The sequence below is a fragment of the Microtus oregoni genome, unplaced genomic scaffold (genome assembly GCF_018167655.1).
Source record: "Microtus oregoni isolate MIOR12 unplaced genomic scaffold, Mior012 000009F_ref0000495, whole genome shotgun sequence".
Taxonomy (NCBI): domain Eukaryota; kingdom Metazoa; phylum Chordata; class Mammalia; order Rodentia; family Cricetidae; genus Microtus; species Microtus oregoni.
Genome location: NW_024543068.1, coordinates 46,598,759 through 46,618,459, shown reverse-complemented (window position 1 = coordinate 46,618,459; position 19,701 = coordinate 46,598,759). Strand labels below are relative to the sequence as shown.

At 42.1% G+C, this 19,701-nt stretch overlaps 1 protein-coding gene across 37 annotated transcripts in view; it reads left to right on the top strand.

The window, feature by feature from the left end:
- The window catches only part of Nrcam (neuronal cell adhesion molecule), a 265,879-nt gene that overhangs the window by 176,466 nt on the left and 69,712 nt on the right, over positions 1 to 19,701 (top strand). For 26 of the 37 annotated variants that reach the window (XM_041658259.1, XM_041658262.1, XM_041658261.1 and 23 more), the window contains 5 exons: positions 8,527 to 8,731; positions 10,845 to 10,862; positions 13,221 to 13,326; positions 15,473 to 15,669; positions 16,384 to 16,506. In XM_041658259.1, the coding sequence (XP_041514193.1) occupies positions 8,623 to 8,731; positions 10,845 to 10,862; positions 13,221 to 13,326; positions 15,473 to 15,669; positions 16,384 to 16,506 (553 nt within the window). In that variant the 5' untranslated portion in view covers positions 8,527 to 8,622. Of the gene's footprint in view, positions 1 to 8,526; positions 8,732 to 10,844; positions 10,863 to 10,903; positions 11,024 to 13,220; positions 13,327 to 15,472; positions 15,670 to 16,383; positions 16,507 to 19,701 lie in introns of those variants that run through there. The other 11 variants (XM_041658260.1, XM_041658258.1, XM_041658257.1 and 8 more) reach the window with 2 other exon arrangements.

The following is a 19,701-nucleotide window of genomic DNA, read 5'->3' as shown; positions in this document are numbered from 1 at the left end:
GGTATAATATTCAGAAGTATTCGGAAGTAAATTGATTTTTTTTTTTACTTCGCTATTAGAGCAGGTTCCTAATTTCCTTTGAAAAATGGAACTTCTCCTCTTTTGTGTTATATAGAGGAAATCAGTTGGCAAATGGACCCTGTGGTGACAGTACAGGCCTGTTTCGATGGCTTGGCCACTTTCCTTTCCTCCACACCCCCTTCTTCTGCACTATTGTTGAGAGGATGAGACTGCTAGGGCCTGGCTGAGCACCATGAGGGTGCTGGTGTGGTTGCTGGAGACAGGAAAATAGGAAGAGGGCTCAGCAGCACTGACGTCCGTCCGTCACCCTGTTTTCTAGCCTTGCTTTTGCTTTTCTGCATTAGGAATAAATTGATGTAATGCCCTTAGGCACACTCTACAATCACTTTAGTATAAAGAAACCTCTAGGAAACTGTCATTATTAACTGTCTTTTGCTTATTGGGGAGTATAGATTGTGTGAGAAACACAACCCTAGTATATACCTTTTGGATGCACTAATATATGTTTATAGAACAACAGCTTCTAAAAATCCAAAACAATAGGTCACGTTCAAGGGGAACATCTGTTGGAAGACAGTTTGCTCACTTTGGATTCCTGGGTTTACAGCTATAGTCTTGAAAAGACACCAGTGCATTTGGCTTGTCAGAACTCCTTCTGTGCTTCGGTTGGTACCTTTCTGGGTGCAAGAAATCTCAACTTGTCTTCATCCATTGCTGACAATATCTGTGGTTGCACAACAGACCACTTCACAATCCACTTCCTATGATTCGAGGGGTTGGCAGGGGTTGAATGTGGTTTAACATATCGCTGGCTCTTCTGCTTTCAGCTGGGGCCAGAAAGCTTCCAATGATTTTTTTTCTCCTCCCATGATCTCCTTCTGTGGGCTATCCATCATCATTAATTTAGCTTATATTTCCCAGAGAGATCAGGTTCAACACACTCCTGCTGCTTGTAGGATACTTGGCAGAATTTCAATGCCAAGCATATCATATGGCCAAACCCAGAGTCACTGCAAGAGGGGACTACTTAAGAGTAGAGATAACTGGAAGGCGTACTTCCTGGGGGGCCTTCAATATAACCTTCTATCTACTTTTCATGTCTGTTGTAAGATACAGAGATGGAGGAGAGAAGGCATCTTAATCACAGGAAATTTCTCCCAAACTTCCAGAGAGCTAGAACATTGTTGGGGATACCAGGACATTTAGCCTGGTTATTTGCAGCCATGTAAGGGTGGCAGGTGCTTATCATCGACCAAATGTTCTGTCAATGCCATTGTCACAACCATCTGTTTCTGCTCCTGCAGTTCTTGGCCGACCCTACCTTCATTCCACTTTTAATAGCTCATCTGTCCTCTGCTGACTCATGGCTGTTCATGCTGCTGTGTTTGGCCTTCGACCTTTGATCTTGCTCCAAACTACTGTCCCACTCTCTCTTCCTGTCTCATACTCACCCATCCTCCAGAAAGGCATTGTTAGCATTTAGCTGGTCACTCTTAATTCCCCTCCAAGTCACCAGTCATCTCACAGCCTTTGTACAGCCTGCCTGCCTTTGTTCAGACACCCACTCTGATACTTTTAGCCTGGGTCAGGCTTGGGTGGCAGGGTGGGAGGGTTTGTTATAGGAGACTAAGTGTCGGACATTGAGAATGGAGTAGTCTCCTCTCTTCGATTTAGCTGCTGTGACTGGATTCGAGGTGGGAAAAAGAGGGTATGTCTTTCCTTTTTCCCCAAGAACAACTTCTTTTTCTCTCCTACTCCAGCGACCTTTACTTCTGCAGTCAATGTTCTCACCCAGAAGGAACCCGAACAGTGCCAGTCGGATACCTGGTTAAACAGGTGTGGAACAGGTGCGCTCCTTGCTCCGGTTGCCACTGGCCCGGCATATGCAGACTTTCTAAATTAACCCTGTTTTGTGCTTTGTCCTGAATCTTTCATACACAGCATTGGCTCCTAGTATGTTATTTATTTTTCTGTCATTGCTGTGCTAAGTGAAATAGTTGATGTCTATAGGATATTATGTATGATAAATAACTAGATTTTACCAAAAGGCTGGTAGTTTTGATGATCTAACTCCATGTCTTAAAAGTGTTATCTAATTTTCTAAATATAAAACATTATAAGATATTTTTTTCCCATTGAGATGTGAAATAACTTTTAAAGTATTGGTGAAACATGGTACTAATAACTACTTCCTGATGGCAAAACTGAACTGATTGCTCACTATTTTGTCTTACTTAGTTGATGTTTTTTTCACTTATGACTGTTATACAGAGTGTTTTTGTTATTGTTGCTATTTTGGAGTCAGGGTCTTGCTTTGTCGTCCACGCTGGCCTTGAACTCTCAAATCTCTCTGCCTTTACCTACCTGTGTGTAAAATCAACCTTTAAAAAATGCCTCGTCTTTATTATCTTACCTTGTTATTCTTTTAAAAGGCCAGGGCTGTCGTGTGGTGTAATTATAGGGATTCCCTATTCATGTGTGAAGCAGTGTGGAGAGACCCTTGGCGGAGCCCTGTGAACAGCCATGGGACGATTCTCGTCCATAGACTCCATCAGCCCTCTATAAAGATGGATAAGGACGAAACTTGGAGTTGTGATTGCTTGTGGGGCTGCTTGCAGAGTAATTGGATGAGGAAGGAGGAGCTGGGCTGGATTCTTTCAGGATGCGGCAGAGGGAAATGAAAGAAGCAGCAGAACTTGTGAGACGAACCAGCTGTACTGTAGGTCTGGTCCTTCATCTGTCATTGCCTGTGTGTCCTCAGCAGGTGACTACCAGCCTGCATTGTGGAATCCCTACCAGTATGCTGAATGCTAGAATTTTTATTTATTTGTTCTATTACAGTTATTGTGTTGGGGAGAGAGGTTGTGAATGCAGTGTGACTCGTGTGAAAGTCAAGAGGGCAACTTGTGGGAGTCTGCTATTTCCTTCTACCATGTGGGTTTGGGGAATTAAACCCTTGTTGTCAGGATCAGAGCAAGCACTTTTACCCACTGAGCCATCTCATCACATGCCCTTGAACTTACTTGGGAATTGTTAGGCAGACAGCGTATCCTCACGTAGGGAGGAACCTAAGTGGCATTCCTGTACAGGATGGCACTTAATAGTATAGCTTCAACTGCCAATTGACATAACCTCAAGTCATCTCAGGCCATCTGTATTTTGGAATCTGATGGCCAGTTGCCATGTTTGTAAGGGATCATCTTGATTGCTGATTAGTGAGGGAGAGTCTAACACACAGTGGATGGTGCCGTCCCTAGGCGGGTGGGTCTGGACTTTATATGATAGCTAACTGAGCATGAGCCAGGGAACGGAGGGAAGAACAGGTCGCCATGCAGTTTTCATCTTTGGTCCCAGCTTCCGTGTTCCTACATGGACTTGCTGCCCCGACTTCCCTTAATGATGGATTGTGATTTGGAAGTATAAGCTAAACAAACCCTTTTCTTCTGTGAGATGATTTGGGCCAGAGGATTTTATCACTGCAGCAGATAACCAGTACAGTAGCCATCACGATTAGGATTTTTCTTCCCTCATCTGTTAAATGGATATATTTGAATTGCTTTTCCTTTTTCTGTCATTTTACAATATGCCAGAGAAGATTATCAGTTATAGTGCTTGGAGGAATATGGGGCTTGAGCTTTTACTAGGATACACTGTCACCTGTTGTACTGGCTAGTCTTATGTCAACTTGACATACAAACGAGTTATCCTAAATGGACAGAACCTTAACTGAGGAAGTGTCTCCATAAGATTCATCTGTAAGGCATTTTCTTAATTAGTTACTGGTGGAGGAGAGCCCATTATGGGCGATCCAATCCCTGAGTGGGTGGTCCTGGATTCTATAGGAAAGCAGGCTGAGCAAGCCATGAGGAGCAAGCCAATAAGCAGCACCCCTCCATGGCCTCTGCATCAGATCCTGTCTCTAGGTTCTTGCCTGCTTGAGTTCCTGTCCTGATTTTTGATGATGAACTGTGCTGTGGAAGTATAAGCCAAATAAACTCTTTCCTTCCCAACTTGCTTTTTGGCCATGGTGTTTTGTCATAGCAACAGAAGCCCTAACTAAAAGGCTTGTCATTGTTTATTTGTCCTTAGATACTGTTTCATCTTAGTTTCCAATTCTTTGTAGAATCCCTAACTAAGGATTAGGGCTAACTAAGTCATTGTTTATCTGTCCTTAAATATTGTTTCATCTTAGTTACCAATTCTTTGTAGAATCCCTGCTGTCCTATTCCTTTGACTGAGGGAAATGAGAAACATGCCCTTTAAGGTCTCAAGCAGTTTGCCATGCTGTTTGTAGAGATCCTTAAAGTCTCTGTGGTCCACACCTTAGCTCTGTGTGACCTATGGTTGTCCTGATGTAACTGTGACTTTGTGCAGGATTTATGTCTAGTCTTTTCTCCCTGACCTCAGATACAAGTCTGTGACTGACAGGCACAGGAGTAGCTAGGGGTAGCATTTGTGTGCTTTGCCCTTACTGTAAAAATATCACAACGTAAAAGGGACCATCCCTGAGTTGGAAACTGGAGAGCAGTCAGGAACGAGGCACATCCACATTCTGGGCAGCCAGAAAGGCCAGCTGCTGATGCTCCATCCGTGGCGGTAGTTAGGGCATCATGGGAGCCCGGGCATATTTGTTCACTGATTTGGACAGCATAGATCAGCTGTGTGCACTCAGCACTGATGCCCGCCCCGTGCTGGATGCAGAAAAGCATGAGCAGTGCAGAGAAAATGGCAAATGATGCTCAGCCTCCCTGTCCTGCTGGAGAGCTGACTTTGAAAACCTAAAATAGCTGCAGTTCTCATTTGGGAGAAAAACAAGATTTTACTTTTCTTCTAAAAACGAAGATATCTTATTGAAGTCACAGGTCAGCTACTTTTCTTGGACTTTACATGAATTTTTTTGCCAAAACTTAAGATTATTCTTTAAAACTATATAGTAAATCATGCTTCATGATTTACTATGAAGTTGAGGCAAAAGTAAAGGAAGCATGAATTACATTTCTTCTATGGTGGAGAAAAGGATACTGAAGATTTTTTTTGTATTGTTTTCCATTTTACAGATTCCATACATAATGTGAAATACACTTTTAATGGAACTAAGAGAATTATAAACTAAAGGGCATCACTGCTCATCTTACTGCTGATCGTTTTGACAGCAGAGATGATCTTAATTATCAAGCTGACATATCGGAGCTGACAATAATCTTTTCTAAGGCTTTATATTGTCCAATAGTAAATACTTTCTTTAGCATTTCGAGCTACCACGCTCCTTAACCTTCACTGGGGTGTTATCTCACATTGAGATTTTATTTTTTTTTAATCTCATTACGAAGAATCCCGTTTGGTCTGTGGTTCTTGCTGTTGAATAGCCATTCCTTCCCAAGGTGAACACAAGGCACGTAGCTCCTGGCGGGGTATTGATGGGAACACTGAGGATGCAAGCAGGAGCTGCCCTTCCTGCAGCATTCCTTTCCCTGAGAGAAAGCTTAGTTTTCTGTCGCTGTCTTCGATTTTCAGTTTGATTGAGTGCTGGGGACTTAATGCTGCCCTTGAGTGCCGGGCATGTCACCTGTGAGGGCATTTGGAGGAGGAGTGGGTGATTTTTCTCGGTCAGGAGTCAGGGATGGGCTGAGCCATCGCCTTGTCCTGCCCTAAGAGCATATGCACTGGAGAGGATCTTGTGGCTAATGGTGCAGTTAACTTCCAGTCTTTGAGGAGAGACCATTTTTTCCAGTATGATCGTTCCTAACTTCCCAATAGGGTGAAGATTTATTTGCTCATCCCTCTTTCAGTAAGTATTCTCTCGGTTTTTCTAAAACTTGAGTTTTTTCTTTATCCTATGCACCGTAATTTTATATGTGACTTATTAATTTCATGTATACATTGAAAGGATAAAGCTAGCTAAATGATGCTTTATCTTATATGAAGCTTGTCTCATTGTTTTCTCTCAGTGGGGGAGTAAATGAACACTTAAGACATCAGGCAAAGTATGTAAGGTGTGAGGAACTTAGGAACTGTGTATGCATAGCCGCCTGTCTCGAAAAAACAAAAAAAAAACAAAAAAACAAAAAAAAAGATCCTACAGGCATTGTGGTATATATTGTATAGATTTGGGGAAGTGTTCGGGTTTTCTAGTACCTATTTGAGAACTGAGTGCTTAAATCTAATAAACTTTATTTGCATCCTTTATAAACTAGGCAGGCAATGGTGTGCACTCCAGAGCTGAGCTTTGCTGGATTTCCTCAGCATTCATTGTCTGTAAGAGCTGCTTGCTTTGGTGCACGTTGTGCCTTTTATTTTCACTTTCCCTGATGCTTTTTCTGAATTAGAATTAGCACCAAAGCAGCCAGAGCTGAGGCGACCTAAGAAAATGTGACTGTGTGGTGGCCATGTGCTGCTGTGTGCACACAAATGTGAGTTGCTTTAAGTTCAGGTCAGAAATTCTTGAACAAGCTGCTCTTCCTGCTTCTCAATGCTATAATGGAATAAAAGACAAACGTTCTGCATCTTAAACCACATAGTATGAATGTTGGTGTCACAAGGTAATAATTTTATGAGCAGAATGTCTAAAGTTAGCTGTTTTTTCTTTGTACCTGTTCTGCCAAGTTTAAATCAGAATTATATTGCTAGCCAAACACACATTATCCACATTGTTCCATTTTTTTCATATGTCTGTGCTTTATCCCATGTGCTGAGCCAATATTACAATTGATTTATCTATGATGATTAGATTCTGGTCTGTAAACTGCACATTATAGGATAATAATAGTTCGGATTATACCATGGTCAAGCTGTTTGAATACAGTCAGTTCAATGATCTCAGGGCTCCATTTTGTTTTATTCTTTCTTCCCTTCATTTTGCTACCACAGATATTTATCTGCTCCCTTCCATGCTCCAAGCAGGCTGCTGAGATGCAGTAGTGTGTAGTGGAGAGTCAGTCTCCAGCCTGCAGGAGTCTGGTAGAAAAGATGAATATAGTGGAAATACACGACGACTTAAATAATAAGGGTTCCACACATAATTCATTAATGAAACCTGTAGTAGCTACCTTAGGTTATAATGGTATTGTTCCCTTTTATCCACCCAAGAGCCATTGTTCATGGGTGCCTTTGCTTCCTGAGAAGACACATTCAAGCTCTCTTTCCAGGCGGGACAGATATCTTTCTCTGGCTGAAATCAGATTTTCAGTGCAGCGTCTGACAGCACAGTAAGACGAGAGAAACACAGCCCACAAAGCCTATTTATTTATTATTTATTTATGGTTTCATTTGTTTTGAGACAAAGGTATTACTTGTAGCTCCATGATGAACTTGAAATTACTGTGTAGCTCAGAATGGCCTTGAACTCCCACCAATCCTCGAGTGTCAGCCTCCCAGGTGCAGAGATCATGTTATATACGAACATGCACGCATGTATGTATGTATATATACACATGAACAGTATGTATACCATGAGAAATTTCAGGAATTCAGAGGTGGTTCTTGGATGTTTTCTAGTCTGGACGATCAGCTGACATTTCTCGAAAAGAATCTCCTAAGTGATTTGTGAAAAGCAAATAAAACTTTTATAAGCTAATAAGGTGGATAAGGCTTTCCAAATAAAGGGATGGGATAAAATAAGACAAGGGGTGGGGGATTTCAAGGCACACTGAAGGACTAACAAAGAAAAACAGAAAGAAATCATCTAGAGAATAGTTACAAGGAAGTGGAGGAAGCTGGTGGATCAATCAGTCCAGATCATCGAGGGGCTTCAAACACCTGTTAAAGGATAGCGTGAACTGAAATGGTGACTGCCGATATTTCACCAAAGAAGACCTTGGAGGAAATAATTAATCAACACTTTTGAGGAGAGTGAGCAGAGGACAGCCTGGAACCCAGAGTTCAGCTGGCTCTGACGTTGCCACCTAGCTAAGAAATGGGGATGACCCGAGTGTCAGTGTTTATCTGTTCCATCCGTGTTTAGGGCTGGGGGAGAATTGTGGTCCTGCCCAGAACTCTCCCAGCGAGCATCTTCAGAATGAAGAAGCCGTTAGGACTCCCCTCTGAAGTCTCAGGGTGCTCACTTTCCAACTGGCTTCACAGCCAAGGTTTCCTGAAGTATTAAGAAAAACATGGGCCAGGTGGTGGTGGCACACGGCTTTAATCCCAGCACTCAGGAGGCAGAGACAGGCGGGTGTCTGTGAGTTCGAGGCCAGAGTGAGTTCCAGGTTAGACTCCAAAGAAGACCTTCAGATAGCATGAACACTCTTAACACTTTAAAAATGGAAAAATCATAATAATAGGAAAGGGTACAGAATTTGCTTGACATCACCACAAATATTTCTGAGCTGATTTTAGATTTATGAATAAATGATTATTCCAGTCTCTGAGTTAAATATTTAAAACTTAATTCCCTTTTAGAATCCATGTATAATGGAGAGCGGATTTTTTTCTGAGCTGCTTCTTTTCGCTCTTCGCTTCCGACTTCTAATGCATCCTAATTATTGTTCTTATCCTGCCCTTATTCAGTTCCCTGCATGAGAAATTATTTGAGCGTTGCCCGCAACTCTTCTGCGAGAGAAGAAAAGGAAATTCCGTGTGTGGGTCTCAGCAGGAGAAGAGCTGATGCCGCCGCTTAAAATAATGCCGAAAAAGAAGCACCTCTCTGCAGGCAGAGTGCCCCTGATTCTCTTCCTGTGCCAGATGATTGGTGCCCTGGACGTGCCTCTTGATCGTGAGTATTAGCAGTTTACATCTCTTAGGCCAGGAGGCAAGCCTTCCCGGTATCTACCACCACCCTGAACTGTGTGGATGAGGAAAGTCTCTGCGAGGCACTGAAAAGCTAATCAAAATTAATTTGGCTTTCACCTTCAGCACCTGGTGTTTACGAAGACACTGTAGGGAAGGCCGTGGAAATGGCTGCACAAGCTGTCCTCTCTTTCTCATCATCTCTCTTTGCCTCACGTGTCTTTGTTGTCCAGTGGCAGGAGTGGTCTGAGGAGGGGCTGGCGCAACTGCCCTGATCCTCCCGGTGGGCAGCCCCCTGCGGGAAGGACCGTGTGAACCACTTTACAAGAAGGTTGCAGAGCCTCACTTCTTGTCTCCCTTCATTGCTGAGGCATCTCTGAAAAAAGAGAAAGAAAACAAGAACACAGAGGATGGTGTCGCCAACCTTCTGCCCCTTGGTGTCCCCAGATCATCCATACTTCATACCTTGTTTCTTCTAATTCAGACAAACAACCTCATTTCACTTTCTCGTTTTGCGCACTCAGCGTGAATTTAATTATAAGAATAGAATGTTATCGACAAACCCACTGAATAGTCTGCTTTGGCTTAAACTATGTGGCCACAGACCAAGGTGAAAAATTTTTGATACCGAGGCAGGACCTGAAAAATCCCTGAAAGGAAGCAGCAAACGGGGGCATCTCTCTCCTTTATTTCCCCAAAAGTAAAACATGCACCACAGCCTTTCTGGCCCGAGTGGTTTGTTTGTAGACAATGAAGACAACACTGGGTTCCAGCTGGATATATTACTGCTGCGTGAAGCAGAATTTCAAATCTGAGCAATTACTGTACTTCACAATTGATTTACCCTTTATCCCCAATTTACATGACCTCTTTAAAGCCATTAGCTTCCTGAGTAGAACATCTGTTTGGCAAGCTTTCTAAGGTGCAAGAAAGATAGCTGTTTCCCGGGGCCATGCAATTGCTGGGGTCTCCTTTTCCACCACAGAAATTGCAACTAGCCCCTGGAAGACAAGGCAGCGTTTCTGGCACACTCTGCTCACTGCCTGAGCCGTGCGCCTCCACAACTAAAGCCCAACAGAATGCCACATTTTCATTTGAAGAGTTATTCATCCAGTGACCTTAATTTAAAATATGTACATGTACATTTAATTGAAATGCTCATTTTGCCTGAGCCTATCAGAGCAGGAATATTTAAGTAAGCATTTACTCTAAAAGGTGCGCTGGAGAGAGGAAAAGGCAGTGAGGGAAATGCTTTTGTTCTCTCTTGTGTTAAATATATTCTTCCTTAATCTGACCGCTCAATCTAACTATCAGGGGAAACAGGCACCTAGGGCTAACTCAATTATGGCAGCTAATGGAGAAGAGGCACAACCGTGATGAAAATAAAGTCATGGGTAGCCTAGGCTCTCCTGCATTAACCTTTGCAAGTAGTAGTGACAGGCAGCCCTGCAGAATGATTGGAAATGCATGTAAACATGCCCCTGTTCCTCACACCCTTTCTTCGGTACCCACAATCATCCTACATCCTCAATCTTGGTGAGTGAGAATGCCGAAGCAGAGATAGGCTAATGACATAAAGCCATCCTAGAAATGTTCGAACCGGAAATCAGTGTTGGATTTGACTTGGACGGAGAGTGGTAGCAATCTCTCATTGTTAGGCATCATTATCATATGCGTCCTGGTGTCTGGGATAATAAGATCAGGCCCTACACAGAAAGTGACAACTCGGATTAATTGTAGATTTCATCTGTTTTTCAAATTGACCATAATTATCAGTGCAGCACAATGTGTATGGGATGGAATTAGCTATGCCTGCTCCTGGAAGTGTCCCCCCCTTTTTCCCCTACAGCATCGCCTTTGTTCTTCCATATGCTGATGTGAGAAGCTGCTGCAGGGGCAGACAAAACTATGAGTGCCCGCTTCTTTCTCTCGTAATGTCACAACTGTAACTTTTACAGTACGGTGTTTTTATTCTAGGTCAAGCCAAGTAGACAAGATGCCCTTTTTATCTTTAGGGTGCTAACTTTCTCATCACTAACATCTGATTTTCTTTAATCTTCTCTGCCCACTCACCTGCTGATACTGATGGGGAAAAAAAGCAAAGCTTCTTGACGACTGTAAGTGAATTTCCACAAATTACTAGGCAGTGTGAAGATGTGGCTGTGTCCTTGTTTCTTGAACTAAGCGTGTGAATCAAGCAAACAACACCATGCTTTGTGATGAGCGCCTTTCTAAGCATGTTGTTTTCTGTAGCCAAATGCCTCATTTGAATGCTAAGGTACAAACGTACTATATAACCTGCATGAATAACGGGAATTCTGATGCTACTTTTGCCAACCTGCTCTTCTACTAATACACTAGCTGTATCTGCATCTGATGTAACTCAATGAGAGAATTCAAAACCTTGTAGGGAGGTTCTTTTTTTTTTCTTTTACAAATGTCAGTTGGAACAGACACGCATCTTTTGCAGAGTTTTGAAAGTGGGTGGCGTACAGAAGCCTCTCTCAAGTTCCTCTTCTATGACTTTAGCTCTGAGACTGGGGAGAACAGTGGTCCTAGGTGCTGTAAGTAGAACAGCCCTGCAAATTCGAAGATTGCTTTGACATACACAGAAGGCAGAACACCTCGGCTAATTGTTCAAGGGAGGCTTCCTAGGAGGAAACAGTTCTGCTGCTTCTGACAGCTGGGTAGTCTTTATCATCTCCTGAAGAGATGGTCCCTTCTCAGATATTCTCCTTTGCTGTTGAATTAAACAGAGAAATCTTGGTAAGTCACTTATTACTACAAAGCATTTGTTAATTGCCATATGACGATCCGTCCAGATGGCTAACTCCTGGCACAGCTGCAGGCAAAGGAGGGGAAGCCCTGCATTTGCAACCAAATTTGCATGTCAGACACTCTTGGACCCCACCTCATTCCCCTGCAAGAAGAACTGAACTGAATGACTCCTAAGAATCCCTTCTATCAATGTCTTTGTTCACCACTTTGATGGTGTAGCACCTCAAGAATTCCTTTCATTATCCCAAACGCTGTACTCTCAAAATCTGAGGTTGATCACTCCAAAATGAAGCTGGTGAAAATCGGAATCCCGAAGCCAAACTGAACAGTTCTAGCATTGGTATCTATGAAAACTTTTACACAAAGTGTGCCACTAATCCTCCCAGTTACTGCTGGAAGCCAGGTCAAATTTTGAACCTCCCTCTTCTCTGAGGGCTACAGGAGTTGAGCCTTAAGTCTCCCAGCTAATGAAAAACAGAGATTCACCAACCTTCAGACAGACTGCTGACTGGTGTTGGAAATAGACAAGATGAAGGCAGGAGGGTCCAAAGTGCCTGGTGCAGGGGGAAAGCAAGCTGGAACAGGACTGCTTCGTCACACAGTCCCAAAGATGCCCCTCACTTTGCAGCACACGCCAGGCTTCTCAGCCCTAGCATGTTAGCGCTGGGGCTGGTAAGACATCCTTGGCCTCTACCTACTACAATGGCTATTCTACCCCAACCCTAGTAGTGGCAATGGGAACTTTCTCCAGATGGCCAAAGGTCCCTCCCTGGAAGAGCAAGGGCAAATTGCTCCTGTTGCAAACTACGACTTTGTGAATAACTTCAGCTGAAGATGTGCTTAGCACAAGCAGAAACTAGGTGAGAATTAGTCTCTGCTTGGTGCCTTCCTAGTCAAGCCAGAGGGTGAAGTTTCTGGTCTCTCTAGTGCCTTCCCGTGCTAACAAGAATCATGATCTCATGAGACGAAAGACACTGTGGTGGTCTTAGAGCAATTTGGATAATGCTCAAGGTCTCTAGACTGGCTCTCCTTATATTGAATTGCTCTGAGTCAAAACAGTTACCTTCAAAGGTTCACAGTAAAGGTAATAATTGGGAGAACACAATAGAGACATCGTCTTCTAAAAAGGAGAATTTCAATCCCATCTATTGCTGAAATAAGAGTGTTTTCTCTTCATCCCTAATTCATCTACCTCTTAGCTCTGATAAGGCATGACAAAGCTCTGGTTTAACAGTATTTTAAATATGAGCATGTCAAAAGTATGTTTCCCTGAGATATATTAATTTACATAATTAGCATATTAATGAGCTCGATGTCAGTGACTGTATTCTAAGAGTCAAATCTACTTCATAACTTATATTGAAACAGAAGAACCGTGAATTTCTCATTGTTACATCAGAAGAACAGTGTTTGAATATCAGATTTGGACTAGTAATCATTTTCTCAGACGTTTGGTATGGGAAAATGAAATTTGCAAGTGTGTGTGATGTTGCCAAAGGGAAGTTGTGTCCTGACTTCCCGACTTTAGATGAGTTTTAGTTGAAACATTAATGAGGATTTACTGCTACAACAGAAGTTACTAGGAATACTTGTGGCATATTTAGTCGAAGGCAAGTGATTTTAACATAGGAAAGGTGGCTGCTATCATGATAGTAAATCGTTTATTTCTTTACATTATTCCTCCTTTTACAATTAAGTGGTACAACCTCCAACCATCACTCAACAGTCACCAAAGGACTACATTGTTGACCCTCGGGAGAACATTGTGATCCAGTGTGAGGCTAAAGGGAAGCCTCCTCCCAGGTAAGCATGCTTCCTGCTTCGGATAGCACTTAAAATAGTGGGCAATGTCTGTGACCATAAATATGTTTGGGATTTTGATAAAATAGAGACAATCATGCGGAGTGAAGTCTTCTTTAGTTGGATATTTCTCGATATGACCGACAGCAAACTCATCTGTTTTTCTAACTAACTCCCGGCTCATTTCCGCCCTTTAAAGGTGTTTGATGTGTCTTCTTAGGTCCTGCATCTCTCTAAAGTTCCAGTTATAGGTTCGTTGTCTCATCTCTCAGATTAATTCCAGCTCATTTGCTAAAGCCCAGATTTTTGCACTTCCCTATTTGTGCTTTTCTGTAAAATGCTCATAAGTATTGAGGTGATACAGACCCTCTAATCTTGGTTCTGACAACAGTGGTTTATGATAAGGGAAAACACCTTTTACCCTGTGTTGCTTTCATTGGTTAAGAACAGTTTGAGTTGATGGCTTTTACAAACTCTCCTTCCTGTCTCTCTACTGGCCATGGAATAGTCCTACAACTGTTCGTTGTACTTATCAGGGCTCTTCCTAATTCAGTCTAAACAAAGTATAATAAAGATGGGGGACTGAGGGGAATCTGCTGGACTGTCACCCAAAGCCCTCCAGAATGTCACACAACAGTTCAGTAGGATGGAGAATTCTGTAGCGCTTGATTGTTAAAATATAAGATGTTAAATAACTATTACTTTGTAACTGTTAAATCTTATGACTGTTAAATTGTAGCTAGGTACACTAGTTTAAAAATAAGGAGGATAAGTGTTTCAGGTATTTTATTTGCACATCTATATATTATAAGCTTCTTAAACTAGAACCTGAGGGGGACCAAAAACTGCCTGGTTCTAGATACCTATGCGTGGCAACACTTCCATCAATGTTCTACTCCAGAACGGTAGCACCGACATACTGCTGAAAACCATTTTCAAACAGGCCTCCACGTGCCCTTCACTTTCACTCTTAGTTAAGGCCATACAAGCATGGCAAAACTTCTTGTCAGTGGTCAGTGCTGATGGCTTTTCGCTGTGAGAATGACCCTGTGTACTCTGGGATGCTTCCAGTATCTTTGCCCTCTGCCCACGAGAGGGGCAGAGGGCAAAGATACTGCTACTGCCTGCCCTAGCTTTAGCAAGCATGTAAGTAGCAAGACAAGAAATTCAAGTTGGAAAACACAGGGAAGTTAGATGTGTATGTCACCATCATCTTGCCGTCACCGAGGTATGACTAATTAGGAAGTATTTAATCACGAGAGCACTGTGACGTCTATGGGAGGGCATCTTTTATAGAACTAAACTGAGAAAAATAAATTTGGGTTGGCAATTTGGCATATCTCCTAAAAGTTTGTATAATTATTTCTAGAATTAAAAATTCTAAAAATACACCTTATGTAGAGTTGCCACTTTTAACAACTAAAACATTTAATAACATTTAAGATAGCCATAGTCTTAACTCTCCCCCCCAGCCTCCAGTTTGTACTTGGGTAACTTGAAACAGATCTGGTCAGTTTCCCACTCAAAGAAAATACTGTGCTGATGGAGGCCTTTCTTGTTCCGTTTCAGCCTAGAATACATTTTTATAGACAGCTCAACTGTGCGTGAAGAATGGGGTTTACAATAAAAATGTTAATAAAGTTCAGAGACTACACCTTAAAGTACTGTTATTTAATTTTATTTAGATAAATGGCAGGCAATTTGTATTAAATTTGAATTGATTTTAAAAGATTTATATGCCTCAAAATGTAAAAACATCACATTTTTTTTCAGTGTTGTGATTTAATTTAATATTTTAAGCAAGGAGGCCTTTTAGTAAATATTAAAATCTAACAATTAGGGCTGGAGAGATGGCTCAGCGGTTAAAAGCACTGACTGCTCTTCCAGAGGTCCTGAGTTCAATTCCCAGCAACCACATGGTGGCTCACAACCACCTATAATGAGATCTGGTGCCCTCTTCTGGCCTACACGCAGGATACTTGACTGACTGACTGAATGAATGAATGATAAATAAATAAATAAATCTTTTAAAAAAAAAATCTAACAATTATTCTCGGAACCCCATAAAGCCCAAGGTTTTTTATGAGGACTATAACCCTATTTTTCTAGACCATTAATGAGCTTAACCCTTGATGTGTTTGTTGGGCAGCTTCTCCTGGACTCGCAATGGAACTCATTTTGACATCGACAAAGACCCTCTGGTCACCATGAAGCCTGGCTCAGGAACACTCGTCATCAACATCATCACTGAGGGGAAAGCAGAGACCTATGAAGGAGTCTACCAGTGCACAGCAAGGAACGAGCGTGGCGCTGCTGTCTCTAATAACATTGTGGTCCGCCCATCCAGTAAGGGAGATTTGACCTTTATACAGTAGTGACCGTTTGCAGTTGTGGTTATTTTGAAAACATTTAAAAGTACATACCTTTTGAAATTATGGGTAAAGAAGTTGCAATTCATCATGAGACTTTCCATTCATAGAAATAACTTCTAGTCGGTATTTTCTTTCCTTGTGTATATGTATATAAAACCAGCTTAGCCTGAAATTGATATCAATATATGGTATATATTCTCTTACACATCTTATAAGTGAGTATACATATATAATACTGTATGAAATTCAGATGTGTATATATTTACTTATTTAGCAAATATGCTGACATTTATGTTTTTCCCATTCTCTATGGAGAACATGCCTGTATCAAAGCCAGTATCTTATTGGTGTATTAGGGTAAATTATTAGATAATGGATTAGTGGCTTGAATAACACTATCAATGATAACAATTGTTATTTATGTTAACATATATTATATATAATTATGTTATTATATGTTATTATGTTAGCATATAATAATAAATGAAATTTTTCTTTTTTCCCCTATTATAGTTTGCTTTTTGCAAAAAAGTCTCTAACACCTTATTTAAAGCAGTTTTATCATTCAATGTATATAAATTCTAGGTTACTGTTTTCCAAAAACTTTGGGTATCTTTCTTTGTATTGTTGTCATCTTTTTATTTTCTCTTGAAGGCATAACTCAAAGTTTTTGGTTTTTACTTAACAGGGTCGCCCTTGTGGACCAAAGAAAGACTTGAACCAATCACACTTCGAAATGGTCAGTCATTGGTACTTCCCTGTAGGCCTCCAATTGGATTACCACCAGCCATAATATTTTGGATGGATAACTGTAAGTCTTATCACTATGAGTTTTCGGCAATATTCTTGTAGTTATTAGTTGTCTTAACACTTTACTTCCTCTTAAGAGTCGTAAAGTGCTTCGGAATGATCGATAGGTGCTCAGAGAAACAGCTGCCTAGTGATAAGTGCCATGCAACATCATTCATTCTTAGTGACGAAAGTACCATGCCACGCCATTCATTCACTGCTCCATGCGCTGCTAGAGATTAACAACAACAGAAAATACAAGCCCAGTGACAACCAGGCTTCCTTCGTAGACAACAAGGGTCAGCTGAGACAGAAAAGGAAGCGGACAGCAAATGTGTCTTGAAAATCGGTGTCAGTCAACAATGAATTTTATGGAAGAAAACACAGCACAAATGTGAGCCCCGAGCTAACGGGCCTGGCTGAGAGGGTACTCGAGTGACGTGTGAGCCCCGAGCTAACGGGCCTGGCTGAGAGGGTACTCGAGTGACGTGTGGGCCCGAGCTAACGGGCCAGGCTGAGAGGGTACTCAAGTGACCACCGGCATATCCGTGTGCAAGGGGGGCTTTGGTGCCAGCCCTAAGGAGAAGCATCCCTAGGGTGAAAAAACAGAAAAAACAAACAAACAAACAAAAAAGTGACCATAGTAAAAGAGCCAACAGGAAGGAGGATGTTAGTGTCATGGGATCAAAGGGACTCAATGGGAAGGGCTTTTTTTTTTCTCTCTCTCTGAACGAAATAGGAAAATGTTGAAGGGGCACATTTATCTTAAATAAAATAATTAGGAAAAGGTTCATTTCCATTATGGGTGGAGAGCATGGAGAGCAAAAGAGGACTGGGGGAGGGGCCAGGATGTGGCTCAGCACGTGGCTTAGTGGCAGACTGCTAGCCTAGACTCTCTAAGACCCTAGGTTTAATGCCCAGCACTTGAACAAGAGAGGGGAGTGGAGGTCAATTCGGTGTGCATTGCTGCAATCCAGGGCATGGCTAATGGTGCTTGGACTTGAGAGGTAGCCCCGGAGTCGAGGGAGAGATAGGACTATGTGGGAAAGAGTCAGGGAGGAATATAAAGTTTAGAGACTGAACACTGATTGAAAAATAGGAGACTCTGAAAAAGCATGGGATAAATCCGGACTAGCTGAACATAGCAGACAATGAGGAATACTGAGAATTCAAGAACAATTGCAGTGGGTTTTTGATCCTACTGCACATACTGGCTTTGTGGGAGCCTAGGCAGTTTGGATGCTCACCTTAGGAGACCTGGATAGAGGTGGGCAGTCCTTGGGCTTCCCACAGGTCAGGGAACCCTGATTGCTCTTCAAGCAGATGAGGGAGGGGGACTTGATCGGGGGAGGGGGAGGGAAATGGGAAGCGGTTGCGGGGACGAGGCAGAAATCCTTAATAAATAAATAAATTTAAAAAAAAAGAAAAATAGGAGACTCCTTTCCTGAAACCTCAAAGGCTAGTAGCGGAGGAAATTAGGTTACTTCTATTATTTCATATCTTTAGGGTTTCTTTTTTTTTTAATCACCCCAAACAGCTAATATTTATTGAGCCTTTACTGGGTTCCTTTGCCAAGAATATCGCATGGATTCTCCAGGATGTGGCTTACAACCAGCTGAGGCATATCCAGTCATCCTCTCCATTTTCCCAGCAGGGAAACTGGAACAAGGAGAAATGACATTTGCTAGAAAATTTCAAATGTGTCTACTTTTGACCTAGTCATTGACAGAAATATTTGTCGTTATAACCCCCCACCCACCAGAGCTATTGTGTTAGCATGCTATCTCAGAGGTGGCACAAAACTAGGCTTAGAAATTAAGGAGCCATAAGAGGTCCAAGACATGCTCATATCAGTATGCTCAGCAAAGGTCGGGGGTGTGAGGCAGGGGATAAGCCAGGGTTGTAGTCAGCAGGGTCTGAATTCTTAGAGTATAAAGGCATAGGGAAACGACAGTGGGCTGAATGAGATAATTTAGACATTCACTACTGGAGGTAGAGAACTGAGCCTCGGGGCTAACACCAAGAGCCTTGCAAGAGTTTAGGGAAATACAGGAAAAAAATCAAATGAGAAGGAGCAGTGGCTGAGACCGAAAGAGTCCCTGGAGGCATAGCACGGTGTTGCATGGAGCATGTGGAGAAGTCAGGCTATGAAAATAGTAATGGCTGCGGAGTGAAGCTGATGGATAACATGAGCCCTGGGAAAGGACTGCTAGATCTGCAAGAACACCGCTGTGACCTTGAAAGGGACCTACCTGTAGAGGGAATGGTGGGAACGCAGGCAAAAGATTTGCATAAAATACCCTATTCTCAGAGACCTGACTCCCTCTGCCATCACAGACTGCAAACCTCACCGAGGGGAAAATCAGAGTCTTAACACTTCATATTCATTGTTGGCTCATGAAACCACTCAAAGAAAGTGTCATGAGCTTTATTTATGCGGCAGCTCTTATGGATTTTGAGGGCATAAGCAACAAATCCAATATAAAGGAGTGATGTATGGCTTCGAGAGTAACACTCTTCAAATATCACCATCAAAATTAGATGCATTAATCGCTCTTATTCAGAAATGATTTCTTGTTTGCTTAATAAAGAAATATGTCAGATGGAAACTCTCCAGATAATCTGAATATATCGCTAATGCTTCCTGCATGGCACAGCTGACAATATGTATGATTTCATAAATTTTAAAATGGCAGCAAACCATCCACCTTTCAAATGATCTTGCATCTGAAATATGAGGAGAAGCTGAATCCCTGCAGCACTCTCGCTTTATGCATCATAAAAATATCCCTATCTGCATAATCTTTTCTCCAAGTGTAATACAAAGAAGCTCAAGGGCAACCTCATGCCCCCTATTGATGTCCTGTTGCCTTGCATCTGAGCTACCAGCATCCATCAACCATGCAATTCAGGAGGAGAAACAAAAGACAATAAATACATGTCTTCGGTGCCTTGGATTCATTAGATAAATGTACATTTTCTGAGAAAAGTTCTCACTGTATAGCCCAGGCTGATGTTGAACTTCTTATGTTGTACAGACTTGCCTCATCTTGTAGCTCTCCCTCTTCAACCTTCCAAATAGCTTGGATTTCAGGCACGCACCACCCTGCCTTGCTCCCAGTGTATATTCTTTCCCTCAATATCTTAAAATCATTCCTCTCCAAGAGGATTAATGTTTTAAGACTATAAACTTATCAGCCTCCACCTTGACGGAAAG